Here is a 16,720-nt window from a genome sequence, read left to right as displayed (position 1 = left end):
AAATGAAACGTAGAGTTGTGCTTCCCAGCCGTAGTGCCCCAGCCCCTCCTCTTTGTAGGGCAGCACAGATCCCAAAGGCATGTGTCTCAGACCTTTGTCTCAGCACCCTGCCCTGCCCCCTGACTCCTGGGGTCAGCCCGGTTTCATCTGGGAATGAACTGTGGTCTTAGGGATCGTAAGGAGTCAGTGAACATTCCTCTTCCCCCACATCAACAGAAATTTCCCGAACAGCTGAACTGTGCCAGGCATCGTGCTGAGCCCTGTAGAAACACAGATTAAACCAGGCAGATCTTGTGGCCCTAAGGAACCGTGCAGTTTGGATGATTCCTCTTGGACTCTTGACAGTTAAACCCATGACATTTAGGGAACAAAAAACAGGATTGAATGGGTTGAGTCAATCCCAGCAGAGCTGTCCTGCAGCCACAGTGCTGCTCCAGCGTGGCACGGCGGCGTCTCTCTAGCTATCTGGACAGTGCAGCTGGGAGACCTTACCTCTGTCTGGTGACCGTGGCCTGGGGGAAACCTGTTGTGACCATGACCAACGCTGCGCTGGGAGGGCTTGGCTTCTTGTAGGGACCCTTGTGCAGTCTGAGAACTGTGGTGTTTTGGGGCGGTTCTTATAAAGACCCTTTTGAGTTTTGTGCCTGAAATACTGGAAGCTCTCTCTCCTGTGTTAATGCTGTGTGGGCAGGTATTGCCTTGACACCTCTCATCTGTCTTCTCTGGCTCCTGCAGTTGAGGTGTGGGAAAGTGGCCTTGAAGTTCATATGCGGGGTGAATAAAGTATAAAGCCGAATTCACATGTGAAGAGGCCTCAGACTCCGTCGGTTCCTGAATGGAAGTAGTCAGCCATCACTGGTAGTTAGAGAATTAGGGCCAGAGGGACAGACACCTCGCCTGACTCCTGGTGCTCCTCCCATCGTTCATGAGTGATATTAAGAGATCCAGGTCTTTGGTTGAGGATGTAGAGCCATGCCCACTTCAAAGTGACCTTCCCCCTAGAAGGGGAGTTTTAGACCATAGAACCCTGTGGTTGCTCGGCTCCAAAATGCTAGAACTAGCCAGGTGATGGTGGCACACACCTTTAATCCTAGCATGTGGGAGGCAGAGGCAGCTGGATCTCTAGTGAGTTTGAGGCCAGGCTGGTCTACATAGTGAGTTCCAGGACATCCGAGGCTAAAGAGACCCTGTCTCAGGAAGGAAAAAAAAAAGATTGGGGGAAATGATAAGGCATGTAGGAAACGTTCAGAACACTAGCTGGATAAAATGGTAGTGTACTATTCCCCCATTACTAATGTCAAGTGTGAGTTCTTTTGGGGTTGGGGGAACGTCAGGCATCCTTAGTAGTCTTTGTCCCTAAATGGACCCTGGGGAAAATGCCAGCTGATAGCTGCTCCAGGATAGTGATGCTCCAGTCAGAGCTTTGCGAGAGACTGGTGTCCTCAGGCCTGTTGCTTCCTCTCTGAACCTTTGCTTTTGTTTTGTTCTGAGACAGAGTTTCTCCATGTTTTCCTGCTGTCCTGAACTCACTCTGTAGACCAGGCTGACCTTGGACTAAGAGATCCGCCTGTCTCTGCCTACTAAGTGCTGGGATTAAAGATGTGCACCACCACTGCCCCCACTCACTTTGGTATGAGGTTTGGTATATGAGGTAGAAACCTGTATTCTATGTAGTAAATTGTGGTTTTTGCCTGCCTACCAAGGCTCTATGTTATAACCAATATTAGATACCAGTGAGCACTTTCCGTGTGCCGGGCCCTGTGGGTTTCATTTTTGTATGTATGTAATAGCTTAATAGTTTTATATATGTGTTTACAGTTTAGATTTTATTTAATCGAAGGCCCAAAACAGGAGATCGGCATCATTGTCCCAGTCTTTTAGGTGTGGAAACTAGAAAGATTAAAAAACTGACCCAAGCTCACACCGCTAATAATTGGTAGGGCCAAGATTTTAACCCAGATTATTGAATTCCCTAGACTGGCCGAAAGAGCGTTGGTGACTGGGTAATGAGCAATCTAGGCAAGGAGCAGGAAGGGCACAATGGAAAAGAGAATGAGAAAGAATCCTGGGAAGCTGAGTGTATTAACCTCCCCCTCTGCTCCGCCTTTATCTCTGTGTCCCTCCCCTGTCCCTATGTCTCCATCTTCTCTTTCGCCCTCTTCCTGCCCTCCCCATCCTGCGGTTCTGAAGAGGACCTCATAGTGGTAGGTGGTCCTGCTGTCATCCTTTCATTTCCTGTCTCTTCTCCGTGCCCTCTACTTCTTCCTCTTTCTTCTCTCTCTGTGCCATGCACGGCTGCTGCCACCACCGCTGCCCACAGAAGGGCCAGAGTTCACACGTGAGCGAGGTGGGAGGCTCCTGGTGAAACAGAGCCCGCCCAGGGGCAAGATGCCCGGATGCCTCCTGCATCAGGGCAGCTCAGGGTCATGGGGGCATCTTCAGAGTCATACAAGACAATTCTTTATGGGGTGGGCTCCTCCCCACCCCCAGGAATTGAAACACAAACTGCTGTCAAGCCAGTGCCAGCCTCCCTTTGCACGGTCCATTTCCAAAATGTGGACCTTCATATTCTTTTGTTATTGGCATTGGCCTCGCATTTTATCTGACACAATGTTGACTCTTGAGCTCTGTGATTTATTGCCTCTATTGTCCTACCTGTTTGAAAGGGTAAGAAACGTAAAGGAACCTATAGCGAAATATGACCCTGCAACTTCTTAACCCTGACCTTTAATAAATCAGATCAAAGACTTGATTAGTTCAGTGGCCACACTTGATTAAAGCAATGATTAGCCGAATGGTTTTCAACATGTTCATGCACACACAAGTGTGTGTGTGTGTGTGTGTGTGTGTGTGTGTATGTGTGTGTGTGTGTAAATGTCTAGAGACATTTCTATTCTAACATTGTCAAGGCGGTAGCTGGTCGGCAGGTAGAGGCCAAGAGGAATAGTGCTACCCACCACACGGGACAGCAGATGACCAGGTCCTAAGGGTCAAGATTGCTCACGCTCATACGCTGGTGGCAGAGCCCGCCTGTCCTCGATTGTAACATAAGCACAGTGCCCCTTGCCTTCTTGACTCTGGAGGTTTAAGTGACCTAGGATGTGAGAAACTGTCAAATACCGTGTGATCACCCACTGCTAAGAGCACTGTGCCGCACGCCGGCGATCACTCCTCACAGACTAGAGGAGCTGTACATAAGGCAATAGAATTGGTCTCACAGGGGTCCCGGTGAGGCACCAAGAGGAGCAGCCTTCAGGGTTCTCAGTGCCCATTTCAGCAGCTTCCCTTATATAATTATTTGATCTAAAAAATTACTCAGCCCCACTGCAGGATGGGACTATTCCCCTCACTTTCTGCAGCTAAACATCTTTCCCACAGTGTCCTTCCTGGTCTGGGGGTTGCCTTAGAAGAGGATTTTAGTCCACTCAGACCTGATCTTAGTGAGACCGGGTCTATGCTTCCCCGCAAACATCACAACTCGCTTGTGTAATCTTGCCCCCTAGTTTAACAAAACACTGGGCAAGCATTTCCCACCTTTAGTCCATCGTCTCAATGGTATCCACACTTAAAAGATTGTTAGCAGTGACTCTATGAGCATACAGTGTGTTCTTTAGGGCTCTCCTCGGTGGGCCCTACTGTGCCTAGGGCCACTGGATAATTTTAATTTAACTAAGAACACTGGCACGGGGACATGTGGGATGTACTCGAGTTATCCAGGCCAAGAGAAAATGGAAATCAGTGTTCTGTGTGGACTTTAACTCACAAAAAGGTGGGCCTGCCTCCTGTGAACCATGGGGATCCACAGTCATGACCTTCATGTGGGAGCCATGTCCATTTCTGTAACAAGATGCCTGAGGCCAAGTGGCTAAGGAAAAAGAGGATGTCATTTGCCTCTTGCTTCTGGAGAGCACAGAACAATCTGTTTAGGATTTCTCGCCTCATCAGGCAGTGGGTTCCATAGACCCATATAGAATGTGATGCTAAAGTCTTGAGAGCATCCTATGGTGAGAAGATCACATACACCAGCTATGGGGTCCTCCGGGCGCCATCTCTGGAACCGGACCTTCACGATTCTTACAATCCTAACTGACTCCCAATTGTAATTGGGAGCTTCTCTTTCCAGCTCATTAACTGCTGAGGGACACATTCAACCCCTAGCACGGCTGACATGTTTTCGTGAGATAAAATGGACTAGCGCAGGGCAGAGAACAACAGAATCCATCATACAGAGCAGGTTTTGGTGCGTTCTGATTTCAGATTTACGCCCCTGGAGGTGAGGAGTGCGTGGAAGGTTCTGTAATTAGACTGTTTACGATGGATTGCAATTTAATACTCTCAGAAAGGGGCAGGTCAGTGGTCCCCATAGAACCCATACAGGAAGTGGTTCTAAAATCTAGAAGTTAGATATTAGGACATTGCTGCTTTCTTTAATATCCATGTAGAAAGGGGATAATCAACATGGCTCAGCAGTAGGGCAGATGAGGGAGGTGGCAGGGATGCGGGGTCTGACTACTTCCAGAAGGCTGAGGTGATCTTGGACCAGTCATGTGTTCTGTCCTGGACTTCTTGCCCACAGAAATCATATGTCTGCCTTTGAGAAAACAGTGCTCTGCACTGGCTGTTAATAAAAAGTGACCAGAAGTGACTCCTGTGTTATACATGTAATGACTGGTTTATGTCAGCTTGAACTGAGAGGAGGGAATACCTATTGAGGAAATGCCTCCATAAGATCTGGCTGTAGGCAAGCCTGTAGAGCATTTCTTAATTAGCAATTGATGAGGGAGGGTCCAGTCCATTGTGGGTGGTGCCATCCTTGGGCTGGGTTCTATAAGAAAGCAGGCTGAGCAAGCCGTGAGGACCAAACCAGTAAGCAGCACCCCTCCATGGCCTCTGCATCAGCTCCTGCCTCCAGGTTCCTGCCCTGTTTGAATTCCTACCCTGACTTCCTTCCATGATGGGCTATGATATGGAAGTATAAGCCAAATAAAGCGTTCCCTTCCCAGCTTGCTTTGGTCATGGTGTTCTAACACAGCGATAGAAACCCTGACTAGGAGAATGCTGCCTCCAGAACCTCTGGAACCCCAGAGGAAAGCAGTATGTTAACCAGGGCTTGCACGCCTGCTAATTCCTTGGCCAGCACAGCCATCAGCATGAGGCTTATTACGTTGCACCTGGGATTCAGCTGAAGCCAGAACCCCGGCCCAGGAGACTGACAGCCACCGGCTTAGGTGCCAAGCGAGATGCTGTGGCTGCTCTTGGGGCTTGTTATGTGTATTTGCAAAGATGCTTGCACAGAGCAGTGTCATATGGGACAGCTTCCTCTCCATCTCCCCTTACCCCACAATCCTGAGGATATTTTGGACATTAAGGATTCTACATTTGAAAACTGAATCCCTCCTGGGAGGAGGCAGGTGGGGTGGCTTGTGTGACTCTCCCTTACAGAAGTAGCCAGCACATTTAGTACCTAGGTAGGCCATGAGGCTCTGGGGAGTGGGACATGGCCACTGCAGCCCAAGTTCAGCTTCTCAGAGCAGTGTGGGGGGAGGACAGGAAGTGGCTTATGGGAAGGTGCCCAGGGCCACAGCTTGGGAGGGCTTTCTTTAGCAGCTCCTCCATGACAGATGATTTCCACTTGGCTATTTAAGGAGGCTTTGGGACACATGTTTACGGGTCTCTTCCCGCCACTTGGTGTGACTTGGTCACGGCAGCTGGGATGGAGCTCTTTTTACTCAAATGGAAAATTGGGCTGGGCCGGGGACTGTGGAAAACTCGGGGAAGTTGAGACACCAGGCAAACAGGATTGAAAAAAAAAATCATTCTAGTGTAATGGAAAGAGTGCGAACTTTGAATCTTAGCCCTGTGCCTTGAGCATATTGCCAAATTCTTCCATTTCCTCATTTAAAATGACATCTCAACATTCCGGATTTTGAAGGCCCACTGTGAAGTAGAGGCATGGCAGGGCAGGCGCATAGTACCCTTCACTCAATACTGGTTTTTTTTTTTTTTTAATACTTGTTTCTCCAGGGCTATTAGTTTTTGTTTCTAGTCCTTTGGGTTCCCCAGTTAAGGCTCAGCACATATCTGGAAGCCCAGAGCCAAATAAATAGAATACTTTGTAGACAGCTGGGGAGTATGTGGGGGTAGCTGGGGACCCCTGAAACCTGTCTTCACATTCATGTTGCTTCCTGATTTATTGTTGGTCTGGGGCAGTTTAAAACCCAGTGCATCGGCTGGTGAGATGGCACAGTGGGGAGAGGTATTTGCTGCCAAGCCTGACAACCTGAGTTTGATTCCTTGGCTCTTAACTTATAGGAGAGAAATGACTCCTATAAGTGTCCTGTGACCTCCGTACGCATGCTGTGACACAAACATACACACACATAAATGAATAAATAAATAAATAAATAGTATTAGAAAAATGGGGTGTGGCGTGGTGGATGGTAACACCATCAGCCCTGCAAGGAGAGCGCAGTCATTGAGATGGTGTTAACCAGCTACGTGGCATTATGTCGTTACTTCTTATTAGGAAAAGTTGAAATTTGACAGAGAACAAAGTTTTCCTGAGGACTGTAGCCTTAGGACTCACAGACTTTCTTCAGTATTCCCCGTAAAAGTTTCATTGCCCCCTCTGTGCTATATTGAGCCAACTGAACTAGCCAGAGTGGTATTTTGCAAATTTCAGGGTATACGGGGTGCCTGCTAATTCTAGAGCCTCTCCTTCCTGCTTCTGATTCAGACTCAGGCTAAGGTGTTCACAGGTAGTGGAGGGACTTTCTGAGGCTGATTTTAGAAAAGCTGCTTACTCACCGCACACAGGCACTGGCAGAACCCGCCCTGGCTCGCCTCCACCCAACCTAGCTCTGAACTTTCCCATCTGAAGCCTTCTGACCTGAGGCTGGGATGAGAATAGAAGTTGACCACACAGACTTGCCCAGAGTTCCCTTGAGGGAGATACTGTGTAGCCTTACCTCCAAAGAGAAGAAACCTGAGTTCCTTAACTGTGAAAAATAAACATAGGGGAAAAAATTACCATTTTCTACTGTATATAGTTCAGTAGTATCAAACTGTCCACTTCCAGAACTAAATTTTGCAGGACAGACTCTGGGAGTTTGAGGGGTAGCTCTGTGGCAAGAGTGCTTGCTTAGCATGTACAAGGCCTGGGCTCTATCCCTAGTGCAGCATCAAACTAACAAAATGTATCCTTAGATAAAGATGTCCAATTCTTTTTCCTTAGCCCCAGCCAGCTACATTCTACTTTCTGTCTGTAAATTTTACTGCTCCAGACACGAGTAGAATGCCACAATATTTTCCCTTTTGCCTCCAGCTTTTCTTTTACTTAATATTACACCCTCAAGGTTCAATTGAAGCATGTGTCATAGTTTCTTCCTTCCTTCCTTCCTTCCTTCCTTCCTTCCTTCCTTCCTTCCTTCCTTCCTTCCTTCCTTTTCAGTCCTAGCCATTGAACCTGGAACCTTGTACATGCTAAGAAAACGCTCTATCCCTGAGCTAGCCATCCCCTCGGATCTCTTTTATTTACTATTTGAGAGAGAGAGAGTCATGATAATTTTTCCAGGCTGACCTTGAACTCACTTTATAGCCTTGAGTTTGTAATCTTTCTTCCTAAACCTCTGAAGTAGTTGGGATTACAGGCTTGAGCCACCAGGTCTGGCTCCAAATCCTTCCTTTTTAGGAGGGCTGACTCATGTTTTCTTGAATGTATGTGCCGCATTTCCTTTACCCAATCGTCTGTCGGCGGACTCTCGGTTTGCCTTGTATTTGAACTATTGTCAGAAGCAAGTCTGGACGTGTTGAAATGGAGACCCAACATCCCTGCCTCCCGTGAGGTGGAGAAGTTGACCAGACAGATGGTCCTCTGTGCGAGTGAGCACGGTGTGCGAACATGCCTGCTGAGCATCCGTCTTCCTCAGCTGACGTAAATACTTGGAGTGTGAAAGCCCTGTTTTATATCTGGAGAAACACTCCTCACCCACTGTGCTGTCAGAGCCTTGATGTAAAGGTAAACAGGAGGCGCGTGCTTGACGTAGGATGGGCCATGGCCAGCTCCGGGTCAGGTTTCCCGCTGGGGCCGCCTCTGAGTCAGTCTCACTCCTGGCGTGGCAGCTCGCTTCAGGATGCTGCCCTGGTGTGGTTATCACCAGCACGGACACTTTATAGTCCCGCCCAGGAGGATCCCACAATCCCCTGCTTGTGTGACTTTAACCAAGTCACTTTAACTTCTTTCAGGTCTCAGTCTTTGCATTTTAAGAAGGTCTGAAGTATGTATATTAAATATAACACAGCAAAATGTATTATGTAGTACCTGGCTTATGGTATGTGGTCCTTTCCCTCCCTCACCTTGCCAGGAAAGATTTGTTCAGTTACTAGGAAGCCCTCCACCCGGCCTACCACAGTCCTGGCACACAGAGGCAGTTGCCAGCCGAATGCTTATTAACTTTATCCCCGCACACAGCACCAAGCAGGGCAAAAACTGTTCTGGGGCAGCACTTTCCAAAGAGGTTTTAAGCAAACACAATGTTGCTCGAATAAGTGCAGAGCTGAGGGGTGGGAGGTACTTAGAAGAGCGTCTTGTTTGGATGGGTAAATTCTGGCTTTTTTTTGAAGAACAAAACCCTAATGTTGGCCTCATTACTTTTTTGGTCATTCATTGCCTCTGTCTGTGTGTAGAGTACCTTTTAAGAGGTTATTGGCCGGGACTTTAAAAATAGGCCAGTTGTCAGATATCTTGGCAAGAGAATGTGTCTCAGTGGCATTAGGATTTTTTGTGAGGTTAAACTTCTCTCCTTGGAGAGGTTGTTTTTATCACTGGCTGCTAAAAATTCTGAGGAGGTCACAGAACAAACTCAGTTCCAAGCAAGGGATGTGGAACTAGATTTAAGTAAAGCGTTTGTGGTGATTGGCAGCAGAGGGGAGGGGAGCTTATATATTGTTAAAGGGCAGCTGGATGGTTGTGGGTGGGAGTAAAGGGATGGTGGAGCCATTCTTTTGGGGCCCTCCCCATCATCTCTTTCCCATCCTCCTGTAATTGGGTTAAGCAAAGAAAGTCATACAGGCCTCTGTAGGTAACTTGTGGCTCTGACAGGGGTAGCAGCTGATGGATACCAAAGGACAGGCAGATGGTGAAGGACATTCCAGCTGCATCAGTACCCTACCTGGGACTAGCAATCAGCTGAAGCACCTCCGAGGGTCTCAGCAGCCCTGTGACCACAGCTGCGGTGGGGGGGAGCAGTCTGCTACCTGTGATGAACCTCATTAGCCTCAAGCAGGACTGGTCAGTACATGCATGGCTGCCATGGTGATGCCAGGGGAAGACACCTGACATTGACCTCTAGCCTCCATGTGCACCTGCACATGTACATGTCACCCACTCATGCATGTGCACACACATGTGCAAAAATGGAAAAACTTACAGGTGATGATAGTGTACTGTACATTTAAAAAGGTAGCAGAATGGATTTTAAAAAAAAAGAAAATATAAGAAAATAATTAACATTTGGGAAATACAGTTAACCTGGTTTAAATATTATATTACATATACATGTGTCACAATATTGTATAGTCTCCAATTAAAATCATCTTATATACTAGCTAAGATAAATGAGAACTCGCATGACAGGTCAGTCAGTAAAGGTGATTGCCACTAAGCCTGAACCCGTGTGGCAGAAGGAGAGAACGAGCTCCAACATGTTGCCCTCTGGCTTCCCCACATGCCAACACCCACGCACATACATACACATATAAAATAAACATTAGGAAATTATTAATTAAGAACTCATAGAAACCTATTCTCTGTGGATGCCTCTGGAATGTACTTCTGCCTCATAACATCTGAATGAATAGTACATACAAAAATGAGTTTGGGGGGAAAAGTTCTTGGAAAGCTTTCTTGTCTGGATCCAGCCGAGAACCCAGAGTTGGGTTTGTTGTTCCTCGGAGGTCTGCGGAGGTAATGAACACCTTAGATAGAGCTCAGGGGCGTTTTTAAAATCCCCCTTGCCTTGAGCAGCAGGTCAGATAGATGTGGGTTCTTGGCAAATGCTGAGCGATTGTAGTGTGGGTCAGCAAGGAAGCTGCCCATGCTTGGCGTCTGTGTGGCATGTGAGTCTCATGCCCTTTGTAGCATGCCAGTCTCAGGGAGGGCTTGAGTTTCCTCCACGTGAGTACTGCCACATTGGAGTTGCTAGGCCTCACAGACCTCCTCAACTTTCCTGATTCAGGCTGTCAAAAGCAGGGCCAGATTTTGTTATAAGGCTTGCTTGGATTCTCTTCTGGTGGGTGGCACCATGGTCTCCACAGATGGAGGGCTCTCTGCTGGCATCAAAGTTGGGGATTTGGTATAATTTGAGTGTGCCGTGGATCCTTGACAGAGGGCAAGCCCAGCCCCATGCCTATGTGCCACCCTCTAGGAGCTCGATGTGGATGGTGGGAAGAGTCTTCACATGGGATGTGGGCCACGGAGCCTGACCCTGAAGGAGCTTTGCTCGCTTTTATGGCTCTCATCTCGCTGTGTGGCCACACTCGGCTCTCAATATTGCTGACTTCTTCTGGACCAGTGCTTATTTTGGTTCACACTGAACTTATTTGAGCCAGAGTGTTGGTGACACTAGAAAGTTTCCTTTTTTAGGAATTCCTTTTTGCACACCATCTACAAATATATCAGAAACCCAGGAAAACAAATGACTTGCCTCCTCGGGAGTCGGGGAATTGGTCCAAGGGGACTTCACTGCCTTGAGTTTTCAGACTGTGGTTTCCCTACCCCACCAGGCTTTGTTTAGAATCTTCCAGAATTGTCCCCCACCCCGTGATCCTTGTACGTTGATTGCCCTCCCCTATTTCCATCTAAGCCAGATAAGAGGAGCCCTCGGGGCAGTGGCAGGTGGACATTACCACCGTGTTAGTTATTATTCCTCACTGTTGGGATAGAATATCTACCTTAGGGAGGAAGGATTTGCCTCGCTCAGGATTGGAGACGTACAGCCCATGGCAGAGAAGGCATATAGGAAGTCTCAGTATTAGGGCTATAGACTGGGACTCCTCATATCTCAGTAGAAATGGAAGCAGAAAGGGACTCAGGTAGGAACCAGGTCAGGCTATGCAACCCATAAACTGAGCCCTACAGCATTATAGCCCTATGTCTGCAAGAAGGGCCCTATGTCCAAATGATTCTACAACCTGCCAAAAATGGCACCACCAACTGAGGACCAAATATTCACCACACAGGCCTGTAGGGGTGTTATCTTACATCTAACCCTTGACACCAACACAAGACAACTCCTAGGAGAAACAGACACATGTTAAGACCATGAAATGTCTTTTTTTCCCTGATGTTACGCATAGCTACCCATTATATTTTACAAAAGATTCCTAGTTGGGTGGGAGGTTCATGGGTAGGTGTACCTTGGGCACTGAATAATGTGAGGCCTACAGTCTGCTTGTCTGTGCCGAGGCCTAGGTTGCACTATGTTTGGGCTGTATAGAGGATGTATTACTTGTAGCCGGCGGAGGGCTGGGCTCCGGAGGATGGGAGGACCAATGCAGTAAACACGCGAGTGGGTCTGGTCCTCTTGGATTTCCCTCATTTTCTTGACGGCCCAGATAGAACCTAGCTCTTCCACTACTGCAAACCTTCCAAGAGGACCTGAGTGCTCTAACAGTATCTTTGCGAACCCCACGGCATTTCCCCACTTTTGCTACTCACTGAGACCCGCTTTCCAATCAACTCCAGGCATGTCTAGGGATGGTAGTAGGTCTGAAAAGTAGTGAAGCTGCCAGAGCCATTCTCTGGCCAGCCAGATGCAAGGTGTTCTGGTGACCTGCCTGCTGCCCACCCAGCCCTAGCACTTCATCACAGGTCACAGACCCAGTTTGGAAGTGTGCAGGCTCATACAGCTCTTCCTGGGGTTGTCTTCCGGTGCCCTGGTAAGCCACTGTGTGTGTGTGTGTGTGTGTGTGTGTGTGTGTGTGTGTGTGTGTGTGTGTGTGTGTTGTGGGGTCTACAAATTTATTTCCCCGCTCAGAGTGGGCCAGTCTCTCTCTTGCCGAAACCCGCCTTGTCACTCTGGGGTTGATTTCCACAGTCTCCTGTTGGTAGCTCTGTCCTTGCCCTGCTCTCTTCCGCCCGGGTCCACTCTCTGCAGCTCCCTGTGTGCTCCTCACTGCTCTGCCCGAAGAACAACCTTCCACACCGGTGAGCCACAGCCTCTAAGCCTTGCACTTTCCGCTTCCGGCTCTAGAGTTTCGTGACCAAGGAAGTGGAATTCTCTCTCTTGCACAGGTCGAGGGTCCCAACTCGCCAAACATTCAAAATCCAAAATTGGGTACTGACGACACCAATGCCACAAGTGGAAAATTCCACACCTGACCTCATGTGACGGATGGTAGTCCAAACAGTCTCACGAAAAATGCTGTATAAAATTACCTTCAGGCCGTGTGTATAGGGCATACATTAAACAAAAATTAATTTCATGTTAAGACTTGAGTTCCATTTCTAAGATATATCATTATGCATATGCAAATATTAAAAAAATCAGAAAACGAAAAGAGAAAGAAATCCAGTATACTCCTGGGCTGACATATTTTACATAAGAGATACTCAGTCTTGCGTAGTGTCTTCAGGCTTGTAATCAGTTAACCTGTGGGTTCATTTTATAAACATTGAGCTAAACACCTGTTACATGCTAAACATTCCTGCTGGGCGAGATCCATGCCTGTTGGAGGTGGAGTGGAGGTGTCGTTGGTCAGATCGCAGAGAGCAGAGCAGAGACTGCACGGAGGCCCAGGAGGGCAGGGCCATGGTGTCGTGGGCAGACAGGGAGGGGTATGCCTACCCCAGGACTTCTCTGCCAAGGCTCATCTGTGAAGGCTCCGGGGAAGAGGGGAGCCCTGGGCCAGATCTTCACCGTTGAATTGGACTTCAGTAGCTGGCCGCTGAAGGAACAAAAATTCAAAATTGAAATCTGTGTTACCTACCAATGGCCAAGAGACCTGAGAAGACGCGGCAGGACTGGGAAGTGGTGAGTGGGCCCGTATTGCCAGCACCTGGGGGTAGGGGCGGGGCCTAGCCGGCTGGCAGTGTGCTATAGAGCAGGCATTGAACATTCAGCCCAGCACAGGCCAAATTTTGCAGTAAGACATTCCAAGGCTGTTAAAATAGCCCGTGGATGACAAGAGGACATGCCAGAGTTTGAAGGGAACATTAGCAGATCTAGGTATAAAGACATAACCCCTGTGACAAGGACCCATTATATCTCTCCTGCTGAAGGGCCATTTTCCTCCTGGTACCTGGAAGGTGACCTTTTTCCTTCTCTGTCACCTTGCTTTCAACATCTAGGCAGGCTTTGCTTGCTTGTGACATGGTCTCACTATGTAGCTCTGGCTGACCCGGGAAGCATAGAGATCCACCTGCCTCTGCCTCCCAAGTGCTGAGATTAAAGGCCTGCCACCATGCTGGGCTCAGCATTGGCTTTGCAAGGGAAAGGAAGCTTCTCACAGAGATGCCAGTGTAGTCCTGGTAACTCAGAAGGCTGATGTGAGAGATTAACTTGAGACCAGAAGTTCCACGCCATAGGAGATCTGGTCTCTTACGAAAAAATATAAAAAGAAAAAAAAAAACAGAATGAAGTGGAGGAAGAAACTTCACTAGTCTCTACCCTTCCCCATGGAGGACCTGAAAACTTTGAGTTCAGGATTCGGTACCCTGGGAGACGCCGGCCCGAGGGTGTGAACAGTGGAGCTCGGGAGGTGGGATGTACCCAGATCAGTGGGACCGCACATGGCCCCAGCAGATCTAGATTTGGTTCCTAGCTCTGGGCCTCCAGGAAGTCTTGGGGAATCAGTGCATGGCTTTCTGATCTGTTTGTCCTGATAACTGACTCTATCTCCAGGAAAACAAATGAAACCATTGGCAGGGATTTTATTTCTAAAGCGTCAGACCCTTCCTGTGATGTGGCTGTTTTCCCCAAGGGCTTGTTCTTGTGCCCTCCACTGTGGAAGGGGCTCTCTGCCTAAGAAGGGGGTTTTTAGATTCCCAGGTCATGCCTCTAATATACTGAGGCAGTAGGTACCCCTCCCTGGAAGCCTGGCTCCTGATCCCCCTCCCTCACGCTGAGCCAAGAGTGTTTCTTGAACAGGAATGCAGGCAAGTCAGTGGAGCCTGCTAGCCTGCTGCTGCTTATGGACTAGTATTAATTTCCCTGCTGGAAGCCTCGTGCCAGGCAAGCTGGCTGGTAAGGGTTTGACAAAAGATGAGTCACAGTGGTTAGGCGCCTTCGCTTCTCTTGCAGAGGACCCACATTCAATTCCCAGCACCACGCCAGTCCCAGGGGGTCTGATGCCCTCTGCTGACGTCAGGGAGATGAAGGCAATGTTGGGCACACAGATATTGTAAAGATGCTCAGGGATTGACTTTTATGGCTCTTGGTCCTCCATCCTGTCCTTGGGCAGGTGGCCTTGACATTTTCTCAGAGGAAGAAAGGAATGCGGGTGCGATGTGTTGCCTGACTCAGTTTTAGAATTGGGACTCTAAACCAGCTAGAGCTTGGATTAGTTCCTGACCCACATACGTTCCAACTGCCCCCTCCCCGTTTCAGATGACAGGCTCCACAGCTGGCATAGGGCCTTTGAAGTCACAGGCAAGTGTAGCCAATGGGTTCTTGTTACACAGACGTGGGTTCAAATCTTAGTTCCGCCTCTGATGAGTTTGTCTCCTCCTTGAGCATTTGTGTTTTCATTAGTGAACTGGACTGGTCTTAATCCTTTGCCATCATCGTTTTATAGGGCTAAGGCATGCAAAAGTACTTTCTCGGCGCCATAGACCTTAAAAGGGAATGGAGAGATGAGGAGAGGCAGTGGTGGGGTTACCGGTGGGTTGTTTTGGTCTGGGTTACTCAGGAATCATTGCTGCAGGGTCGGGATCCCTTCCCCCTCCTCTCTGCCTCACATACCTGTCAGAGTCCCAGGGTTTGTCTCTTCCACCCAGCTCTGCACAGTTTGTAAAGAACACATGACAGGTTGCAGGGCTAGTTGCTCCTCCGGGGCCTGGCTTCCCTCAGAGTCTCACAGAAGGGTGGGGGATGAAGGTAGGCGTGAGGGCTGGGGCAGACAGACCTGTCTTCAGCAGAACTGTTTGCGACAGCACAATGTGTCAGCCACCTACTGTGGGAGGTGGAAGTGAGGTCAGGCACCGCCAAGCTGTCCTTGTAAATACACACCCTCTCCTGAGGCGGAATTTACAAGTGACCCGAGGTGGGGAGCAAAAGTGAGAGGCGTCCTGGATGCTTAGGTGCTGCCCTGCCTGCTTCCTACACCACTTTTAGTTTCTTTTCGTTTTCACAACTGCTCCCAAAGAAGTAGGGCTCTATAACGGGGTCCCCCTGAAGGAGGTGGTCTGCCATGGCCTCCAGCTTTATACAGTAAACATACTGAATTCCATGACCAATTTATTTGCTAACAAAGCAATGACTACGACAGCTAATTCTTGCACCCTGCAAGGGAAGTATTATTACTGCCATGCCCATTGCACACATGACATAACGAAGGCTCACAGGAATTAAGTGGCTTGGCCCAAGTCACACGGAGGGCAGGCAGTGCCGGGGCTTAGATGAGGATTTCTGTCTGCATGGTTCCCAGCCCTCCCTTGGCCTTGCCATCATACATCTCGCTGTCAGTGCACACAAGTGTCTTTGAGCTGTCCCTGTTTCCAAGAACCAGACCTGCTCCCTGACGGACACGTTCTCCTAGCCCTCTTGGGCCACTTTGATTAAACACCAGCCGGGTGGATCTGGTCTAAGCTGCGCTTTGGAAAAACTTTGGAGGCTTTAATGATTCTCTGTGCCAGATTTCTCTCTAAGCTGCTTGGTCAGACATTCTGGGGAGAGGGACACAGGCAACAAGTCCCAGGTGATGCAGATGTGTGGCCAAGGTTAGGAACCACCTCACTGTCAATCTCATCTGTGCTTGCTCTTGGGGATGGGTGCTACCTGGGCTCCTTAAGGATGCTGAGGTAGTTTTCAGCCCACTGTTTCCAGAGAACCCTGCAGCTGGCTTTGCATGTTTTAACATCATTCATTCTCTATGCAGCATAGAGTCCTAGCATGGATGTCTATGATGGACTCTTGAAAACAGACATTTATTTATTTATTTCTGAGACAATCTCCTGAAGCCCCAGGGACAGGCTCTGCTGTGTCCACGGGGTTTCAAGGCAATGAGGCAGCCTGGCCTCAAACTTGGTATGCAGCTGAGATAGTCTTGAGCAGCTGGTCCTGAATGCTAAGATTACGGGTGTGTGCTATGCCCTGCTATCATGCATCTATTTTGAGGGAGGAGATGGGACAACTGCCCGAGAGTTGCAAATGACAACGTTCTTCAGGTTGCTAAGGTGACCAGCAAATGGACCTGGATTGCTCATCTTTTCAATTCTCGGCTTCAGGCACGTAAATATGGTAGATAGAAAAGGAGAAAGTCCAACTCCCCAAACTGTACCATGCAAAAATATGTAAATTTTTTCTTTGCTTATATTTAATATTGGAATCAAACCTTTTTGATGTGGGTGTTTTTCTATATGCTGTGGGCAGTTGCAGAAAGCAGCCTGACATCTGGCTAGCCTGGCCTGGATTTGGGGTGTGGTCCTATTAGATTCTCTAGACTTCCCAACTCTGTCCCAGTGCTGGGAGTGGGTGGAAGCTCTCCTGTGTAATGACAGGTA

The 16,720-nt window shown here is 48.6% G+C and overlaps 1 protein-coding gene and 1 long non-coding RNA gene across 3 annotated transcripts in view; one reads left to right on the top strand and one right to left on the bottom strand.

Moving 5' to 3' along the window:
- Positions 1 to 16,720, top strand: part of Itpkb (inositol-trisphosphate 3-kinase B) — a 90,814-nt gene that overhangs the window by 35,369 nt on the left and 38,725 nt on the right. The window contains exon 1 of one of the 2 annotated variants that reach the window (XM_085687625.2): positions 12,892 to 13,031. The exons of the other annotated variant lie outside the window; for it this stretch is intronic. Coding sequence (XP_085543751.1) covers positions 12,990 to 13,031 — 42 coding nt within the window. The 5' untranslated portion in view covers positions 12,892 to 12,989. Of the gene's footprint in view, positions 1 to 12,891; positions 13,032 to 16,720 lie in introns of those variants that run through there. 2 annotated transcript variants of the gene reach the window in all.
- LOC146894824 (uncharacterized) lies at positions 9,520 to 15,166 on the bottom strand. Its single transcript, XR_015001237.2, has 2 exons — positions 14,961 to 15,166; positions 9,520 to 12,945 (listed from the first exon to the last, which is right to left on the bottom strand). It is a non-coding gene; the product is annotated as an uncharacterized LOC146894824 (long non-coding RNA).

The sequence above is a fragment of the Myodes glareolus genome, chromosome 5, assembly GCF_982192425.1.
Source record: "Myodes glareolus chromosome 5, mMyoGla1.1, whole genome shotgun sequence".
Taxonomy (NCBI): Eukaryota; Metazoa; Chordata; class Mammalia; order Rodentia; family Cricetidae; genus Myodes; species Myodes glareolus.
The sequence above is the reverse complement of the archived record's forward strand: the minus strand, read 5'-3'. Positions and strand labels throughout refer to the sequence as shown.